The sequence below is a fragment of the Eptesicus fuscus genome, chromosome 5, assembly GCF_027574615.1.
Source record: "Eptesicus fuscus isolate TK198812 chromosome 5, DD_ASM_mEF_20220401, whole genome shotgun sequence".
Taxonomy (NCBI): domain Eukaryota; kingdom Metazoa; phylum Chordata; class Mammalia; order Chiroptera; family Vespertilionidae; genus Eptesicus; species Eptesicus fuscus.
Window position 1 is genome coordinate 6194466 of NC_072477.1, and position 20688 is coordinate 6215153.

Sequence of the window (20688 nt, forward strand, 5' to 3'; positions counted from 1 at the left end):
GCCTTTACCTTTATACAGGGGAAGTTTAACCTCCAGATCTGGTTTGATGGTGAACGGAAGGGAATCTAGTTCCACTGCAAGGCCCTTACTCCCAGGCGGAGTCCATTTCTTTTTTTCCTAAAATATATTTTTACTAGTGACCCGGTGCAGGGATTCGTGCACATTGAAAGGAAATTACTTAGAAGGTGGCTGGCGGGGCAGGACTGGGCGAGATGGGCCGGACATGCCCTGGAGCCAACCTCCCGGGGTCCTTCCCCACTGTCTGTGGAGTGAGTGGGGTCCCTCTGGCAGGTGGGGTCCCTCAGCCTGACCTGCGGGGATCAGGCCGAAACCAGCTCTCTGACATCCCCCGAGGGGTCCCGGAGTGTGAGAGGGCACTCTGCCAAGTTGCTGTCGTACAGGGCGTGGAACACAAACACAAGTGTGCAGTAAACCAGATTCGGCCGACAGTGCCCCAGCAACAACATAATCCATGGCCGAAGGTGGAATCGCAGCCCTGTGAGGAATCAAGCTCCCTCCTCTTTAGTTTCGGGGTGCGTTACCCAAGAACCACCACTGCCAAGTCACTGCAGCTTGGCAGCTCCTACATTGAGCGTCTTCCCCCTTGTGGTCAGTGTGCATCATAGCGACCAGTCGGAAGGTAGGAGGGACACTTGGCATATTAGCCATATATATATACTAGAGGCCTGGTGCATGAAATTTGTGTACGCGGGGTGGGGAGCGGGGGAGAGGAGGTCCCTCAGCCCGGCCTGCACCCTCTCCAATCCGGGACCCATCAGGGGATGTTTGACTGCCGGTTTAGGCCCAATCTGGCAGTTGGACATCCCTCTCGCAATCCAGGACCGCTGGCTCCTAACTGCTCACCTGCCTGCCGGCCTGGTCGCCCCTAACCGCCGCTGCCTCGGCCCCTGCCACCATGGCTTTGTGTGGAAGGACATCCAGATGGATGTCTGGAAGATGTCTGGTCTAATTAGCATATTACACTTTTATTAGTATAGAGATATATAGATTGACTTCAGAGAAGAAGGGAGAGGGAGATAGAAACATCAATGATGAGGGAGAATCATTAATCCGCTGCCTCCTGCATGCTCCCTACTGGATATTGAGCCCACAACCCTGGCATGTGCCCTTGACCAGAATTGAACCCGGGACCCTTCAGTCTGCAGGCCAACACTCTATCCACAGAGCTAAACCAGCCAGGGCAGGCAGGGCCCATTTCTGATGTCTGCGCTGTGCTTGCCCGCAGGTGTGGAACGCGGTGGACTCGGGGAGATGCCTGCAGACCTACTCTCTGCACAGTGAGGCGGTGCGGGCTGCCCGGTGGTCTCCCTGCGGCCAGCGCATCCTCAGCGGTGGCTTCGACTGCGCTCTGCACCTCACAGACCTTGAAACAGGTGCGTTTCTCTGTTGTGACCCACGACCCCCCTTCTGGTATTGGAGCCAGCTCCTGCACGGGTCTGTGGCTGGTGTCGGGGCCGTGGGAGGTGGGCCCGGGACTGGAACCAGGACTCTCCGTGGAGGGTTGGGCCGGGCCTGTGCCAGCCTGCCTGGAGGACAGAGCCCCAAGGTTGTCTCAGCCTCAAGCTGTGGGCTGGATAAAGAGGTGGCTTTTTAATCAACTTCTGACATGTAATTTGTCCTGAAATAGATTCAGCTTTATCACCGTGTCCTTTGGTCGGAATCAGTTTAGAATTCCTGTCAATTCATTATCGTTGAAAGCTGTAAGGAATGATTCCAGCGCGTAGGGCGAGTCTGCGTACGAGTTCTGCTTTAATGCCCACGCTGAAAAGGCATTTGGGCGAGAGGGAGCCGGGCTGGGACAAATCCGAAGGGGGCTCTTGACAAGCAGGGCGAGAAGGAGACAGAAGTCAGCGAGGGAACTTCGTCACCAGCCCTGCTGCGCAGCCGGCACTGTTAGCCCCTAATCCAGCCACAGCCCGACCTCCTGCCGTGGTTTTCAGGTGAGGTCACGCCAGGGAGTGCGGAGCTGGGCTCAGACCTCTGCCCCGACCCCCAGGGTGCTGCCTTCTCCTCCCTGGGCTTCTGGGTCACTCTTCTGCTGGGCACCACTGCCAGAGCCAGGAGGAGAGGCCTTGGGGGTCCCCTGAACTCTCGGGCAGCCCCCACCTGCCTGGCCCAGCAGTGGTGGCGCTGGGGTCTGTACTTCTTCTGGGTCCCAGCAAGTGGGGGTAGTAACTTTGGGGTTGGATACCCAGCTTCTCCCCAGGAGCTTGGAGGAGGCGCAGGGAGGGCAGGCAATGGAGGTTAGGGGTAATTGTGGGGTTTGCCACCCCCGTCGAGTGTCCTCGTGCCCTGGGCTGCAGAGGGGCAGCCTTGCAGCGCCTCTGACTCAGCCCCAGGCGCTCAGGGAGGGTGGTCACGTGACTGGTGGTTGTGTCAGCAGCTGGGCCTGTGCCCATGACATGTTGCTCTGCACCTCGGCTGCTGCCCGCGATTATTTCCCCATTTCACAGGTGAGGAAACAGGCTAACGGGATGAGGAGCTTGCTCAGGGCCTCCCGCTGGTGGGTGTCATATGGGGACTTGAGCCCCGTCTGTGCAGCTGCAGAGCCCGTGCCCTTTCCGCAGGGCCACATGGACGGCTTGCTCTTCTCAACGAAGTGTCTCCTTGACCATCTGTGGTCTCACTAGGAGCCACAGGGCTGAGGAGGGAGCCAGGGCTCAGGGAGTTTGGTGCCACTTGGTGACGGTGCCGATTGGGTCAGTGATGACAGCAGCAGGTACTGTCACCGAGTACCCACTGTGTGCCAGGACTTATACATGGGCCTCATTTAGGCCCCACTCACCCTTAGAGGCTGGTGCCGCCAGAATCCATTTTTCACACCCTGATCCAGAGGCAGGAGGCAGGAGGTAGAGCCAGGGTGCATGCAGGCCTGCCAGGCTCCGAGCCTTCCACCTGACTTTGCACTTTGTGGCCTGTGTGTTCAATAAGCCATGCTCAGTATCGGAGACAGAGGGGTAAACAAGACCCAGGACCCACCCTGGACAAGCTCCTGGCAGCTGGGAGACACAGCAGTGCAGAGAGAACCCCAGGCCACAGCGAGGCAGTGAGACACAGGAGCTATGAGAATGCCTAGCCTGGAAGATCAAGGAAGACTACTTGGAGGAAGAGGAACCTGAGCTGAGGCAGGAATCAGGGGCAGAGAACCAGGGTGGAGGGGTTTGGTTGAGTGGGAGGAAAGTGGGTTCTCAGCAGACAGAACATAAGGACAGAGTGGTCACAGGAGCATGAACTGTCTGGTGTGTGTGGAAATGTGGGGTGTAGGGAGCTGGGGGTCTGAATCTGGGTGCAGGAACAGAGCCTGAGCATCATGAAGTTCAGGTCGGTGGGATGCACATTCCTCAGGCACTGCTCCCCACTGCAGGGTCCCTGAGGACCATGGGCGCCGCCGCCCGCCCACCCGCCCCGCCTGCGGAGTGAGGTGATGCTTTTCATAGCCTGGTGATGCCGGGTTAATCCAATACAAGTTTATTTGATAACATTATTGGATTCCTAGTGGCCCTTTGTCAAGCTCTATCTTCTCAATCAACAGATGTTAAACAGATAAACAGACACTGCTGGTGTGTGTGTGTGTGTTGGGGGGGGGGGTGGTTCTGAAATTTATAGACTTGCAGTCCTCCTGCCTGATAAGTCAGGGACGGTCACAGCAGGTGGCAGTAGGAGGCTGCTGCTGAGGCTGGAGCACTCGGGGCAGGTTTCCTGGGAGCGGAGCTGGTTGGGTGTGTCTGGGGCCCGAGGAGGGGAGGCAGCTGCCTGGCCCTTGTTGGTAGAGCTCTGGCTGGAGGGAAGCTGTCTGGCCCCGCCCTGTGTGCCCCGATAGCTGTGGTGTGCCCAGTGGCAGAGGGAGAGCATGGCCCTGCCCTCAGAGCGTTGCCATCCAGTCTGGGAGGAGATGGGGACATTTCCTCTTCTGGGAATGGCACGAACCACCTGATTCACCTGTTAAAGGACCACTTTCCTTCATTCGGCGCTTATTGAGCACCTACTGTGTACAAGACCTGGTGCTGGGCTACAGTGGTGAGCATGTTGGATGTCCTTTGTCCCTTGTGGGCGGGTGGCGGGGGGAGAGGGTTGAGGGGTTTGGACTTCACCCTTGAGGAAGCCCTTCAGCCCCTAGACGGGGCCTCTGTGGCTGAGGGGGTTGTTGGCTTTCATGTCTGTCTCCCTGGCTAGAGCGCTTGGGGCTGAGGCCTGTCCTGGTGGTCTTTGTGGTCCACCATGGAGCCAGGGCTGGTGGACGAGACAGTGCTGAGTCTGGCCCTTGCCGGGCAGTCAAACACCAGGGGCCGTCCGGGTGGGGTGGGTGCTCCGCCCTGTTTGCACCCCACCCCCTGACTTGGGTTGTGCTGAGCTCTCTTCAGCAGAGTCAGGTAGGTGTCTGCAGCCCCTCTGGCTCTCCGCCTGGTCCCATGTCCCGCCCTCTCGCGTCACCGACTGCTCTCCCTCCTCACTTGCTCGCCCTTGGTGATTTGGCTTTTTCATTTCAATCTAATTAGAACTCCCTGCCAGGAGAAGGCAACACAGGGCGTCCTCACCGCAGTGCTCCGGGAATTAGTCACTCGGTGCCCATTGTCGTTAATGGGAATTTGGCGCCAAGACCATTTATCCTGGTGTCCTCAATCAATACCGTTAAAAATCTGTGGATTCTAAAACGTCAATACCCGGCCTGAAATATGGAGGTCCAGCCACATTTTATCTCGTTAATTTATAGTTCTGACGGGCCACTGGCTTATAGAGCAACCATGAATCAACACTTAAATAAAATCCGCTCACAGATTAATTATTTTTGATGCTCTCGTTTCAGTCTGTAATCTTCCTAACAAAACGTCTCTGGTGCATTAGGCTGAGGCGGCTTCAGGGAACGCCGGCCAGTTCCACCAGGACCCGCGCGTCGCCTGCTTTATGAGTCAGCGTCCTGCACGCCCCATCAGCCTGTCTCCTCCCAGTCCCTGGCAGGCTCGCTCAGGTCCAGGCCGTGTGGCTTCTAGCACAGACCAGCCCCCCAGTCGCCCCAGCCTGGCTGTAGTGGCCTCTGAGGTGAAGGGGACAGTCTTCTCCCTGGAGCCCATGCCCTGGCTAGGCAGGCCCCCTGCTCTTCCTGTGCTACCGTCAGCTCTGCCACTGTGCGCCGGCCCGTCTGGGACACCCTTCCCAGCGCTGGGGGCACACGTGTGCCAGAGCATGGGTGGGGTGCAGATGTGGCCGAGTGTCCTCGGGGAGGGTCCCTTTGGCTTGTTTCTGCGTCTGGGGAAGGGGCTGACGGCCTGGCTGGTGGGCTGTTGAGGGAGAGCTGAGGTGAGGTGTGCATGGCTTTCTGCAGAATGCCCAGCGCATGGTGGGCACTCAGCAAAGGGTGCCCCTTCCCTCCCTCCGTCACTGCCCCGTGAGGCTTTTCGGACGGTAGGAGACAGTGACTTGTTCCTGCTGGTTCCATATGTGGACGGGGCAGGCTGGGAGGAAGTCCCAGCTTCTCTCCCACGTCTCGCTTTTCCATGACTACATGGCCCGTTGGTGGGGTAGCAGCTTCCTTCTCGTGATGGGACGGCCTGTGCCCTTTGCATGGGGAGGGTGTCCTCTGCACTGGACCCCACTGCGTGCAACTTTGCTGTCCTCAGCCCTTGGCAGGCTCCTCCCCCTCTGGGTGGCCCTGTCTTTTGGTGAGGGGAGGGGTGTCATGGCGCATGGAAATGAGTGGCCCACTGGTCTGGACCCATAAATGATCATTTCTCTTGGTTTTCTAGAAGTGTCTTCCAGTGCCCCCCTAGCTCTTGCATCATGATTGGGCCTCGCCACAGAAACGCTACAAGGACACAGGAGGGCAGATGGCTGAGGGCTCATCTGGGCCAGGCCCGCTGAAATGAGTAAATGGATGGCAGACCCTTTGCTTATTCCACATTTTGTCTCTACGCCTGGGAGGGGAGTGTTTTTACCCCCATTTCACTGACCCAGGCTCTGAGGCGTAGAGTGTTTGGTGAGGTGCTTGGGGCCATGCCACCCGCGGACACAGGGGCCCCTGCTCCAGCTGTGTGACTGTGGAGGCTTTGCCGGTTGATCCTGGAGAGCGGCGTGCCCTCGCCACATCTGTTTTCCTGCTCTGGACAAACTGTTTGCTCAAGCCGATTTGGGGAGCCCACTTGGGGCTCACCCGGGCAGCTGGCTCGCCACCTGCAGAGGGGACCTCGGGGCTTCTGGGTGGAAGGCGTGTCCAGACGGATCTTGGCTGATCCCTCTGATTAAGTGAGCGACGGCCGCCGCTCCAGCAGGAGAAATGTTAGCCCTGACGGTGTTAGAACACTTGGCGTAGGAAGGATGAGCAGCATCCAAGTTAGAACCCTGGCAAAGAGCGCCAGGGCTCTCGGGGCTTCAGAGAAGGGGCTGCAGAAAGGGCACCTCATTGGACTAAGCCTTCAGAGGGGGCCGCCCCCGGGCCGTGAGGAGCGGCCTGGGCTCCTCCATTCTCAGGCTTTTGAGCACCATGATGGCGTGTCCCCCCAGCACATCTCAGAGGGGCTCCTGCCTTCCCTCCACCCCCTGCATCTGGGACCCCACTTCTAAGCTCATCCCTTCACTGAAGCCCCTCCCAGCCTCTCGTACACGTGTCTGTTCTCCAAGGCTGCACCCTCCTCAGCCCCAGCCCCTCTCACTCACACATTCATTCTCTGACCCTTGTTTTCCACTCTTTCCACACAACTTTGCAGCGAGAGGCTGACTCTGGTTACGGATATTAAGTCAGATGTAATTAAACTCCAGTGAAACACCTGCCGTCCGCACCTCACACTTGGAAAGTGCCCAGAGGTCTTACCACATCTCACCAACCCCGTCTTGTTAGCTTCTAGCTCTGCGCATGCCAGCGTCTGGATCAGGGGAGGCTGGCTTTCCGTCCACAGCCCTGTCTCATTCGCTACCACATCACCACAATTGCACAGTGGAGGTGTTTATCTGTGTGTGTAATGGCGACCGGGTGCTGTTTGGCACCCCTCGTAGGTAAGATGGCCTCTATTGACGAGTCCTGGAGCCTAAACGTGGTCATGGCATGTTTGCTCTCCAGGGGTGATTTCTGAGTCCCAGGAAATCAGCTTAGGGAAAACCTTTGGGACATACCTTGTTTGGAAGTTGAAAAGTCTTCTTTAAAAGATACTTGGGAAATTCGGTCTTGTTCAGATAGTTAAGACCAGTGGCTCAACTTGATATAGCGAAATCACGGCCACAATCACCATCTCTTCTGTTACTGGGGTTGTTGCTGCCGCCGCCACTGCCCGTGGGGCCTCTCAGCGGCCGGGGTCTTGCTGCCTTACCTGCATTACTCTCACAGCAGCCTCGTGAGGCGAGTTTTATCATCCCGATTTTACATGGAGGAGCCCGTGGGTCTGAGATGGTTGCTGGCTGATCCAGAGGGAAGGTTCAGGCCCGTGGGACTCTCGCCCGCACCCTTCCCAGTCTGCCCTGCGTGCCAAGATGGCCCCTGTTTTTTGATTCAGAGAGTCTGATTTGAAAGTTAGTAATCTCCTTTTCTCGTTAGCTTTGAGTCAGGATGGTTAAATTTACAGCTGGCTGAATACTTCCCAGAGGATGAGTGTAACGATATTGATTTTAGCGAAATGAGTCATATGCCGCCTGGCTGGGAGCACAGGCTCAATCACCAGGAGCTGACAACATCAGCTTTCCCTTGTCAACGTCTTCCCTACGTGGTCCCGAGTCTCCGGATGTGCACAAAGAGCTAAGCAGAAGGTAGGGTCACGAACAGCTCGCAGGCAGGCACGGCGGGGTGCAGAGAGCTGGGCCCTGGTAGGCAGGTCCGGCCTCCATCCAGCACGGCCGACTCCCGTGGCCCTGGATGAAGCTGCACCTCGCCGAGCTTCCATCTCCCGAGCTGGGAAATGGGTTAAGGACACCTGCCACGTAGGGTTGTGGCGGGACAGGCGCAAGCCCCAGGCAGGCCCGGAGATAACGTGCCATCTCCTTGAGAGGGGGGCACGGACCTCCCTTCTCTTTCTTGGGGACCATTCTTGGATTTCATCTGAACTGGGCTGAGAGGAAGAGGAGGACCCTCACCCTTGCAAACCTGGAGCCCTGTGTGTTGGTGGGGTGGCCCAGGGTAGGCGTAGGGTGGGCAGGCAGTGTCGCCCCGGCCGCATGTGGGTGGTCGCCTCTGGGGACCTCGCTGTTTGCACCCGAGAAAGGAAGAGGGACAACTCCAAGGAGTTACCTGGCCAGTGTTACCAGCTGCCTTCTCAAAGCAATATTAGTGATGGAAGCATTAGCAGTAATAACAGTGTCAAGAGAACAAATCGAGTTTCTGCATTCTGTTTTAAACATGTTTTTGCTGGCGATTTATAGTTTATTTGTGTCATTATTGATTGAAGGAGGAAAAGAGGTGATTTTTTCCTAACTCCAAGAGGATCAACAGTTCTTCTATTGGTTGATTTCATTATAACAAGATCAATACAGTCTGTGTTAGTGGATTACATATTTTAAAACTCAATTTCCTATAAGCAGCATACAGTGAATAATAGAATTTTCTTCAACAAACATGTAAACAAGCGAGATAGTCTCAAGGTTAAAGGTTACATAGCAACCAACTGTGTGCTTCGCGGAGCGTCGCCAGGAGAGGCCTGATAAACAATCTGCTCGGTTACGAAAGGCACGCGGAGGAACAGCTCCGGCACGCAAGGACGTTCACCGCCAGTGAGGCTGCGGTTCCTGTTCAGGACCGTTTCCGATAAACGGTTTCCAGCCTTTATCCGTATCTCCTTAGCAAGACACACAGGCCAGCCCACAGCATTATGTTCTCATGGCCTCGCAACAAAAACTCCAAGTCATCCATCTCTCAAGGTTTCTGCTGCTCAGAACCGACATCCCTCGGCTTCAGCTTTTAATGTAACCAAGGATGAATTCAGTCATTCCGGTTCAATTTTTTTCAAACTACAATAGCTCCCTTTTGTAGTTTGCTGTCTGCCTTGCCTTGTGGAGTGCTTTGTGTACCTGCTGCGTGTGCCCTCCGACAGCCTTGTGTTTCCGAGGGCGTGCGTGTGACCCCGCGGCGTGGGGGCATGCCCGGGGCCCCTCCACTGGAAGTGGCAGAGCTGGGGTGAGACCGGGTCCCTGGGATGCTCAGCTCCTCTGCTGACCGCCTCCCGCTGCTGAGAACATGCCGACGGGGCAGCTGGGAGCCTGGGTTCTGAGCCTCGTCTTGTCCGAGGCTGCCTCACCAAACAAATTCCCCCTTAGTCTTTCCCATTGGGTATGTGGAAGCGTCTTTAACAATTAAAAAATCTTTTAGTGTTGAATTTTTTTAACAAAGGAATATAGTGAAGGCTTAGTTGTTATACGGTAAGTGGCAATAGGGAAAATATATAAACTCTAGCTTGTCTTCTAACTGGAAAATGTTAGTTCTTAAAAGACATGGACTCTCTCAATCTCCTTAGAGGGTTGAGGAAGAATAACATATTCAGAAGTACTTTTTTTTTTTTTAACCACCAAAAGCTCAATCATCATCTTTTAGCAACTCAGCTCTCACTTTCTCTCCCGTCTCTTCCCCATCGTTGGCAAGACTGTGTCACTGCACTTTTTGGAAACCTAGGCGAGTTCACTGCCATTTCGGAAACAAGCATATGTTCTGAGCTGTGCTCCAAGAGAGGGAGACACTTTTCTCCAGGCAGACGAGCTTGTCTTTCCTTTTGGACTCAGGATTGGCAGCGAATCCCAATCGAGCAAGAAGTCGGCAGTAGGCACCGTCGTCTCCATCAGGAGAAAAGACTCAGCCTGCGGGGGCCTTCTTGGTGGGGTGCAGGCTGCCCTGGCATCTGAGAGCTACTGTTCCACCCAGGGGATGTGGCGGGGGCCTGCCCTCAGCCCCAGTGGGGTCCCCCGGCCACTGGACTGGAGCCAGTTCTTCAGACCTGTGCTGCAGCTGAGAGGCCCGGCCTGGATGCTCTGTGGTGCTGCCCCCAGTCCCGGGTGGACGGGGGAGTGGAGATCGTACGGAGGTGCCCGTCTGCTCCTCCTCCCCGGGATGGGGACTTGCTAACTGAGGACATCATGGTTGGGTCTTGACTACCCTCTTGGGTTCCAGACGGGCTTCAGGAAAGGAAAAGGATCAGCTCGAGGAAGACCAGGTTTCCAACCAGATCAGTTGCTGCTTCCCTGTTGACCTAATGACAGGGACGGAGCACTCGCCCACCCCAAGTCTGCTCATCTCCCCGTGTCTTTCTAAGAATCCTTCATTTTTAGAAAGCAGGGCTACAAAAACATTAGTGCAATTTAAAGTCACTCCATGCTGGCGAATCTCTTGCCAGCCTTTGCCCACGTCAATCCTACTTAGTCCTCTTGTAATTCAGAAACAGGTGTCGGGCATTGTCCATCGCCCACGGAGCGCTGTTTCTGATTCCAGTGTCACCCACGCCAGGCAGGGCGCGGTGTTCACCCCCGCCGCCCCTCGGGTGGGGCAGCTGGGCTGCTGTTTGCGGTCCCTCCCCGTTACGGGTGACAGGACGCGACGTGGCCAGCTCCCGACGACACTGCTGAGCCAGGATGGCCATGAGCACCTTTGCGTGTTGCATTTTGTTGCAGAATAGTCAAGGGGCTTGTTAGGCTTAAAGAGGTATAGTCTTCATTTGTAAAAGGTCAAGTGTTTCCAGAATTTTCTCTGATGACAAGTGACTGCCAATTGTCGGCCTCTGGAAGATATTAGGAAAAATCAACACACTTAGTCATTCATTAGCAAAGAACGAGGGAAACTGCTTTCGAAAAAGTTTGTTCTACCGAAAGAAAGTTAGGAAAACAGATGTTTTTAATTGTTTCCATCGTTCTGTAATTTTCGTTGCCAAACTTGATGTAAAGTGTCACCTATTAAAAACTCTAATATCTGCACCCTTAACTCGGGAACAGCATTTTTCTAATCAGCTTTAAAATACTTGCAATGAAAATTTCAGTGGATTTGGAATGGGGTTGTTAAGTTGCAGGAGCCAGTATTTGACACCGGGGGCGGGGGCTTTTCAAGCGAAATGTTCGCACACTGCCCGCAGCGCTGGGCGGAAGCGGGCCGAGGGTGAGCATCTCCCACCGGTCCACGCGCCTCTGGAAGGGAATAAACAGAAGCTGTAACCGGGCTACTGTTAAATCCCTGACTGACAAAAAAGTTCCCTGCATTTGAAAAAAATGGAAGTATAGTCAATCCTGTCATTCTTACTGAAAACGTTAGGACTTATTAATGATTTCAAAGCAGTTTGTTGATCCTCTTAGTAAATGGCATGTTGATATATTTTTAAATGCTGGTTATTTTCTCCTTGTCTCATCCTTTAAAATATTCTATTTTTGGTGTTTGTTGTAACCTTCAGAGCATATTGGTACATAGCACATTGTATCACTAATGAATAACCGTGCAGAGGTTGGTGATGTGAGCTCTTGGTTTCTCATTGATGGGGAATGCTGTCAGACAGTCCCGAGACCCATCCAGGTCAGGGTACCGGTCAGTGGCTCTCGTGTCCTTTCCTGATGATTTGGTGGAACATTCCACTAGGTGTGTGGGGTCCTGAACACGAAGCAGGGCAGCCTTCAGGAAGTGCTTTCTGTAAGAGGAAGTGGCACGGGAGAGGTTGGTGTTCTTGGCCACCAGCTTCTTGTGCCCCTAACTGCCCGCTGCTCAGTCCAGTGGGGGACTTTCCATGGGCCTGCGGCAGTCAGGCGTGACCCTTGTGGGCCGGGGGAGCCCTTATCGGCTTCTCTACAGGAAGCCGCCTGGTTGGTGTGATGTGCAGCGGGCGCCACACCTGGTGTGGTGGCCTGGGCCTGGGGACATGCACAGAGGCAGCCCTCAGACTCTCTGAGTTGAGAACTGCTCTCACGCCAGCCCGGTTCCTCACTGCACTTTTGGGGGGTTGAATTGGACACATGAGAACTATAGCCATTGCTCTGGTGCGAGATGCCACTGTGAAGACGGAGGAGCGCTGGCCTGGAGCCCCCCAGACCAGCTCAGGGCACAGGGACACTTGCACAAGGCATGTAAGTGCTTGACGACCGTCTGATGGCAGATACGTAAGGACCAGGACGGACTTGAGTCCTGTAGAACTCTGAGGATCCATTGAGAGTTTGGGCCAGTGTGATGTCACACTCTCCTTTGTCACCAGAGTCTCCTGCCACCCCCACTCCAGGCTCAGTACCAAACCCTTCGTGGGGATTGTAAGGTTGTAATTGTAAGAGGGCTGGTCCTACAGAGAATCACTCTGGAGCCCCCTGGTTTCCATCAGACTTGCAGACCCAGGTAAAGACTCCGCTGTGTGAGCTGTGCAGCTTGGCCATGCTGCTCAGCCTCCCCAATGTGGGGTGTTTCTGTGTAAAGTGGATCAGAGCACACAGAAGGCGGCGTTCACGGATCCAGCCACTAGTTCAGCCGCGGGGAGGGGGTCCCGCTAATCAGGGCCCGGTGGCAGAGTGAGGCCAGAGCTGCTGCTGCCGCCGTTGTGTTCCCAGAAGTCTTCCCTGGCCGCCTCGGGCCCAGGTGGGCAGTGTTGGCCCGTAGCTCCATCCCAGGTGGCGTCTTTGTCTTAAAGATACTTATTTTGTGATCTGAGTATTTTTTCTCGTCTCTTTTTTGTGTTGTAGGAACCCAGGTATTCAGTGGTCAGAGTAACTTCAGAGTCACTACCTTGAAATTTCATCCGAAAGACCACAACCTTTTTGTGTGTGGGGGCTTCAGCTCTGAGGTCAAAGCCTGGGATGTGAGGGCCGGCAAGGTAAGCCCATTTTCTTCTGGCCTTTCTTCGGAGAGCCTGCCATGACGATTTTAATGGCTGGGGGCAGGTCCATACCTCCATCTAGGATGCTTCAGATGGACTAAGTACCACTGATTTTTAATCAGTGCTAAGCATAATTTTTAGATGTTTTGAAAAACAATTTTGAGTTGTTGGACTATTAAAACATCATCGGTGCAATGTACCAACAATATTTATTGAACAGCTACTATGTGCAAATGCTTTCAGATAATGTAAAGTGAATGAGCCTCAAGGGAATTACGTGTGGATACAGATAACTGATGCGGATAAGTGTGTGTGTGTGTGTGTGTGTGTGTGTGTGTGTGTGTGTGTGTGTGAATGTGAATGGGGTGAGAGAGGGAAGGAGGCAGGGAGGGGCCAGCATTCAGAGGCAGGGAGTGCTTTCAGCTTGCTGTGAGGAAGGCTTCTTCGAGGAGACTGTGTTCCTTTTGGGACTTAAAGGCTGCTCACCATCAGTCCCACAGGGAAGTGATCTCCACTCCCACCCTGCACACAGCCTGCTGCTCCTGTCGCCTTCACCAACCTAATACATGGCAACCCTGTCCCTTCTAGTCATTCTGGCCAGAACCATCAAAACCACCCAGTCTCTGCTCTTTCTGTACCCCTAAACCCAACCTGCCAGGAGATCCGGTCATGAGTCTGGATTAAGCTGCTGTTGCCTCCCACTGGCATAATTGTAGAGGCTTTCTATCTGGTGTCTCTTCCCCCGTGTGCCCCTTGCAGTTTGTTCTCAACAACTGGAGGCCAGAGCGGTCTGTTACAGTGTATGTCCAGTGTGTTGCCCGTCTGGTCAGAGCCCTCAGGCTCAGGTGTTACTCACAGTGAAAGCCAGTGTCCCTGCTGTGGCCCACTAGGCCTGCATGATCTTCTCTCATCCCCACTAGCCTCCTTGCCTTTCCTAGAACACACCAGCCCATTCCTGCCTCAGGGCCTTGGCACTTGCTGCTCCTTTCGCCTGAAATTTTTTTCCTCCCAGTGTTCTACTGGCGGCTCATGCCCTCCCTCCTGCAGGGTTTTACTCAAATGCCACCTCTCCAGGGAGGCCATCCCTGACCACCATGCCAGCTGCTCCCTGGCATTCAGTAGTCTCCTTTGCACTTATTATTACCTGGTTTTACATGTTCATTTATTTGCCTGTCTTCTTCCATCTATATCTATAATAGTAAAAGCGTAATATGCTAATTAGACTGGACAGCCGAACGTCATTCCGGACATCTTTCTGGACGAAGCCACAGCAGTGGGGGCCGAGGCAGAGGCAGTTAGGGGCGATCAGGCGGGCAGGCAAGTGGTTAGGGGCGATGAGGCAGGCAGGCAGAGTGATTAGGGGCAGTCAGGCAGACAGGCAGGCCAGCAGTTAGGAGTCAGCGATCCTGGATTGCGAGAGGGATGTCCGACTGCCAGTTGAGGCCTGATCCTGGGATTGGGCCTAAACTGGCAGTCGGATATCCCTCGAGGGGTCCCGGATTGCGAGAGGGTGCAGGCTGGGTTGAGGGACTCCCCCCCACCCCACCCTGTGCATGAATTTCGTGCACTGGGACTCTATATATAAAAGGCTAAGTGTCCATCTGACCGGTAGCTATGATGCGCACTGACCACCAGGGGGCAGATGCTCAATGCAGGAGCTGCCATGACATGCACTGGCCATCTACACTAATAAAAGAGTAAGATGCACTTGAGAAACCAAGATGGCGGCATAGGTAAACACCTAAACTGCTGTCTCGCACAACAATTTCAAAACTACAACTAAAAGACAAAATGGACATCATCCAGAACCACAGGAAAGCTGGCTGAGTGGAAATTGTACAACTAGAAGGAAAGAGAAAAGCACACTGAGACTCAGAGGAGCTGCAGAAGGCAGAGGTACAGAGACGCGCACGTGGAGAGGACTGGCAACTGAGTATGTGGCTGGTTTTCTTAAGCGGGAGGGAGACAAAAGCTCCTGACTGCGCTGAACTCCAGTTCCGGGCAAGACTCTGGGGACCCAGACTCATTCGGGGAGAAACTAGACTGTTTGGCAGTGGGCGAAACTCGAGGGCGGCTTTCTCTCAGAGGTGCTTGCAGCGATTAACGTGGGACACTGAGACCCAGGGGCCTCATAGGGCAGGGCTGACAGGAAGCCAATGCTGTCTGCTCTGTCCTGAGACTCCGCCCCATCTAAGCTGAGCACAGAGGCTTTTGCAAGTCTTGCCTCATAAGGGTGTCTCCAGCATAGAAGTTCTCCCAGCGTAGACACAGCTGATCCTCACAGCCAATTGGCCTGGAGATCAATTCCTCCCAGTGATACCAACAGCAATCAAGACTTAACTGCAACAAGACTGTGCAGATAGCCCACAAAGGGGTGCACCAAGAGTGTCCACCTCAGGTAACTGGGGAGGCTGAGCCACTGGGCCCTATAGGACACCTAGCACACAAAGCCACTCTATCAACTCAGGGAAGCAGCCAAAACGTGGAGACAAAGAAACAGGTCACAAATGAAAGAAATGGAGGAAAGCAAATGACTGGATATAGAGTTCAAAACCATGGTTATACGGTTTTTCAAGAATTTTCTAGAAAAGGGCGATAAATTTAGCGAGACCCTCGAGGAAATGAAAAAGAACCAACTAGAAATTAAGCATACACTGACTGAAATAAAAAATAATATACAGAGGTCCAACAGCAGACAAGAGGATCACAAGAATCAAGTCAAAGATTTGAAATACAAAGAAGCAGAAAACACCCAACCAGAAAAGCAAAAAGAAAAAAGAATCCAAAAATATGAAGATAGTATAAGGAGCCTCTGGGACAACTTCAAGCGTACCAATATCAGAATTATAGGGGTGCCAGAAGAAGAGAGAGAGCAAGATTCTGAAAACCTATTTGGAGAAGTAATGACTGAAAACTTCCCCCACCTAGTGAAAGAAATAGACTTACAAGTCCAGGAAGCGCACAGAACCCCAAACAAAAGGAATCCAAAGAGGACCACACCAAGACACATCATAATTAAAATGCCAAGAACAAAAGACAAAGAGGGAATATTAAAAGCAGCAAGAGAAAAACAGTAAGTTACCTACAAGGGAGCACCCATACTATTGTCAGCTGATTTCTCAACAGAAACTATGCAGGCCAGAAGGGAGTGGCAAGAAATATTCAAAGTGATGAATAGCAAGAACCTACAATCAAGAGTACTCTACCCAGCTATCATTCAGAATTGAAGGTCAGATAAAGAGCTTCACAGATAAGAAAAAGCTAAAGGAGTTCACCACCAAACCAGTATTATATGAAATGCTGAAAGTTATTCTTTAAGAAGAGGAAGAAGAAGAAAAAGGTAAAGATAAAAATTATGAACAACAAATACATATCTATCAGCAAGTGAATCTAAAAATCAAGTGAATAAAAAATCTGATGAACAGAATAAACTGGTGAATATAATAGAATCAGGGGCATAGAAAGGGAGTGGACTAACAATTCTCGGGGGGAAAGGGGTGTGGGGGATGCGGGAAGAGACTGGACAAAAATTGTACACCTATGGATGAGGACAGTGGGGGGCGTTAAGGGCAGAGGGTGGGCTGGGAACCGAGTGGAGGGGAGCTATGGGGGGGGTGGGAAAGAGGAACAACTGTAATAATCTGAACAATAAAGATTTATTAAATAAAAAAAAGAGTAAGATGCAAATTGACCATACCTTCGTGACGCCCACCAGCCAATCAGGAGTGAGTATGCAAATTAACCCAAAGATGGCAGGTTAATTTGCATACACAGGTGCCGAGCGGCTGGGGGGCAGGGTGGGACGCAGGTGTTCCATCCTGCCCCAGCCGCTCTAGGCCTCTGGGCAGTGTGGGAAGGCAGAAAGGTGGCTCCGGGCCGGAGCAAAGGCAGTGCTGGAAGCCAGGGGAAGGAAGGCCCATTCTTGCACGAATCTTCGTGAATCAGGCCTCTAGTTTAAAAATAAACAGCACCATGGACCTGGCACTGACAAACCAACACTCAGCTTCCCCCCAATGGGACACCCGCCCTGCCACCACCCCAGAGTGACACCCCACCAAATTGCAGCCAATGCTGCCAAGACCCCATGGTGCAAAATGCGGCCCACAGCCCAGCACAACCTGGAAACGGTCGCTGTGGGCGCCGGGTAATGACATCACATAGCAACACCCGGCTTCCTCTCCCTAGCAACTAGCCTTCTTGGAGTTTCTTCAGCCCAGGAACACAACTTGCTTTATAGCCAGGTACAAACATTTTACACTTTAACCAAATGTTTGTGAAGTGTTTTCACATGCCTCATTTCATTTGATCCTCACAGAAGGCCTGGAGTAGGTAGATAGGAGACTCAGTAGAATCCTGTTTCTTTTCATTAGCCAGAAAATGGAGATTTAGAAAGTTTAGAAAGTTGACCCGACTGAAAAGAAGTAAGAAATGGTGGAACTTGAAAGTGACTTCAGGTTTTCTCACTGTGCAGAATATAGTCAAACACTGCTGCAGTTAAATATTTTATTCTTTGTTCTCCCTGCATGATCTACAATAATAATCTGCTTCGTGTTGATATTTACTGCTCTGTTGCTAACAATTACCTGAAAGAGAAGTTGGGGTGCTTCACTGGGCTGGAAAAAGTTTAGCTACATCAGAAAGCAGGTCTAATTAAGCAAGTTTATTCTATATATATAAAAGGCTAAGTTGACTCGCGCATGTGTGATACACATAAAGCTTTTGCTGGCACCAATCGCACGCATGTGTTTCTGTCTGTCATTGTCTATCATGAGTTTGGTTGACACTTCTATTATAGAGAAAGGGCAAATAGTGATATTAAAGTATTTCTTCTAATTAATTTCCTTTCAATCTGCATGAATCCGTGCACTGGGACACCAGTTAGAACATAAGATCCTCCAAGGCAGGGAGTTTTGTCTGTTTTGTTTGTTGCTGACTTCTAGTTCCTAGAACAGTGCCTGGCATATAGCAGGCATGCAACAAATCATGGTTGCCTGATTGAGTGAATGAGGGAGGAAGGCAGTCATGCCGAGCATACAGTACAGGAGGTGGTAATATGAAACGTGGGCTGGGACTAGTGACTGGCTTACCTTGACTGGGCATGAGCTCCGGACAGTGGGACAGGCCTAGGAAGAGGCTGTCAGTGCTAGGGGTCTTGGTTTGGATTAGCAGAGGGGAGCTGTGGGAGACTTGTGAGGAGGGTGCCGGGATCAGGGCTGAGGAGGATTCATGGAGGGGTGAGGAAGAGCAGGGACTGACTGGGGGCTAGACACAGTCAGGAGCGTTTGTATTCAGGATCTGAGAAGTACTGCCCTGGTCTGAAGAAGGCACAGCCCCTAGGGTTGAACTTGACTTTGAAAGAAGAAGCCTGAATGTCAGTGTCCCAGCCTGAAGGGCTCCAGCCTGCTTCACCTGCACCAAAAGGTCCCACCTGAAGGCTGCTCCGGACAGGTGCAGCCCCCAAGCAGGCGTGTGTTAGCAGAGGCTGTGCAGGTGGCCGGGGTGGAGGGAGGTGAGATAGCGCCCCCAGGGCCAGGCATCTGAAGGCATCTTGCTTAAAGTACTTCACAGCGGAGAGTTAGCGCACAGACAGATGTACTCTTTTTTCTTTCTTTTTTATTTATTCATTTTTTATTGTTGACAGAAGTACAGAGGCCCCCCCTCCCCCTCCCGTTGCTTCCCTCCCCCCAACCCCTGCCTCACCCAGGCCTTCACCGCACTATTGTATGTGTCCACGGGCTATGCATATATGCATGTAAGTTGTTTAAGCTAATCTCTCTCCCCTACACCCCTTGTCTCTGAGATCTGTCAGTCTGTTCCATGCATCCATGTCTCTGGATCTATTTTGTTCATCAGCTTATTTTGTTCATTAGATTCCACATATTCCACATGAGATTATGTGTTATTTGTCCCTCCCTGACTGGCTTATTTCTCTTAGCATAATACCCTCCACGTCAGTCCATGCTGCTGCAAAGGGTAAGAGATTCTGCTTTGTTACTGCTGCATAGTATTCCATGGTATAAATGTACCACGGCATTTTTATCCACTCATCTGCTGATGGGCACTTGGGACTGTTTCCAGATCTTAAATATTGTAAATTGTGCTGCTATGAACATAGGGGTGCATTTAGTCTTTCTAATTGAGTTTTGGGACTCTTAGGATAGATCCCCAGAAGTGGGATTGCTGGGTCAAACTGTGGTTCCTTTTTTAATTTTTTGGGCAACTCCACACTGTTTTCCACAGCGGCTGCACCAGTCTGCATTCCCACCAGCAGCAGATGCACTCTTTCAGATAAAGAAGTCATGCAGGCGCCCCTGTGCCCATTCAGCAGCTTCCTCCTGAGGCTGGAGCGCTCAGCCCACCGCTGACTGGGCGCTGGATGCAGCCCCACCGCTCAGGCCACCCAGTAGGTAGGAACCACCACCAACCGAAGAAATAAGGTTGATAGAAAATAGTTTCTAAAAAAATATGTGTGTTTTTTTTTTTAAATCACACTTTTTTTTTTTTAAACAAAGAAACTTTACAAAAATATTTGGGAAAGAGAGAAAAGTTACCCATAACGAAATGGACAGCCCTTGCCGGTTTGGCTCAGTGGATAGAGCGTCGGCTTGTGGACCAAAGGGTGCAGGGTTCAATTCCGGTCAAGGGCACGTTCCTTGGTTGCAGGCTCCTCCCTGGCCCAGGCCCTGGTCGGGACTCAGATAGGAGGCAACCAATTGATGTGCTTCTCTCATAGCAATGTTTCTCTCTGTCTTTCCCTCTCTCTTCTACTCTCCCTAAAAATCAATGGAAAAATATCCTTGAAAAAGTGGACACAGTGGAATTTTAGAAAAATACTAGAACACTTATGTTTGGGATATAAATACGTGATGAGTGAAAGAAAGCACTGGAAAGAGCTGTGGGGTTGGAATCTCTTGGCCACATGATCTCCGGATTCTCCAGCCCCTGCCAAGGGCCCTGTCCCTTGAAGGTGCACTCCCTGCTTCTAGCCTTAAAAACCGAACACATAAGAAATTGCCCACCGAGGACGCCATCTGATTGAAGAGTTTGTTAAAAATATCGGATTTTCTCCTGGCGCTGAGGCCAGCTGACATGGTCTGAAAATGCTGGGGGAGAAGCAATTTGAAGCATAGGTTGCTGTGACTGACTGGTACTGGCATGTTTCAAGGCTCTCTCAGGCTAATAATAAGGGTAGAGGGGTGTGCAGTGTTTGTTTTTACTCCCTTCTTACCAGCAATCCGACTGCCTCTGCCCCCTGCCGGGTCACTGGACCCTGCTCCATTTGCACCAGCCAGGCATCTGGAACAGCTTTTTCCTGCGTCAGTTGTTCCCTCTGGCAGGTGTAGTGAGAGCCTCACCTGGACTCTGCAGGAGGAAGAGAGGGGACAGCCACTGGCTCCTCCTACGTGGGTGGCTCCCTGCCCAGCGTGCTGGGCGCTGTCCCAGGTGCTGAACACCTAGCCCTCCCTGGCCAGCGCAGGAACCTGGAGGGCCCCAGCCAGCCATTGGGCTTTTTCTCACTGCTGTCAGTAACGACTGGGAACAACAAGGTGGAAGCAGGAGGGACACAGACCTCAGCTTAAAACCAAGTCATGCTTCCCCTTTAAAATACAATATAAAGCCCGGTTTTGTTGTAAAAGTAATAACGTGATTATATGGGGAAAAAAAAAAAAAGGAGGGAAGTGAGGGAAGGGTTGGTGGAACTAGCCAAAGTAAACTTAGTAATTTTTGATATTTTCCTTTCCCCCTGTGTGGGATTTTTTGAGGAAACATTGTTTGGTCTTATTTTTATACATAATTTTATATGTTGCTTTTCTCGGAGCATTGTAAGGGTTTTCCTTGCTATCACAAATGCCTGCAGGATTTTCAGTAAGTCCCTTTGACCCAGCATGCTGACTGGCTCCTTGCCTCATCCCTGGCTCAGAGAGTGTCTGAC

The 20688-nt window shown here is 52.3% G+C and overlaps 1 protein-coding gene across 3 annotated transcripts in view; it reads left to right on the forward strand.

The window, feature by feature from the left end:
* The window catches only part of WDR25 (WD repeat domain 25), a 148000-nt gene that overhangs the window by 77202 nt on the left and 50110 nt on the right, over window positions 1-20688 (forward strand). For all 3 annotated transcript variants that reach the window (XM_054715778.1, XM_054715777.1, XM_028130040.2), the window contains exons 4-5: window positions 1247-1394; window positions 12622-12752. In XM_054715778.1, the coding sequence (XP_054571753.1) occupies window positions 1247-1394; window positions 12622-12752 (279 nt within the window). The remainder of the gene's footprint in view (window positions 1-1246; window positions 1395-12621; window positions 12753-20688) is intronic.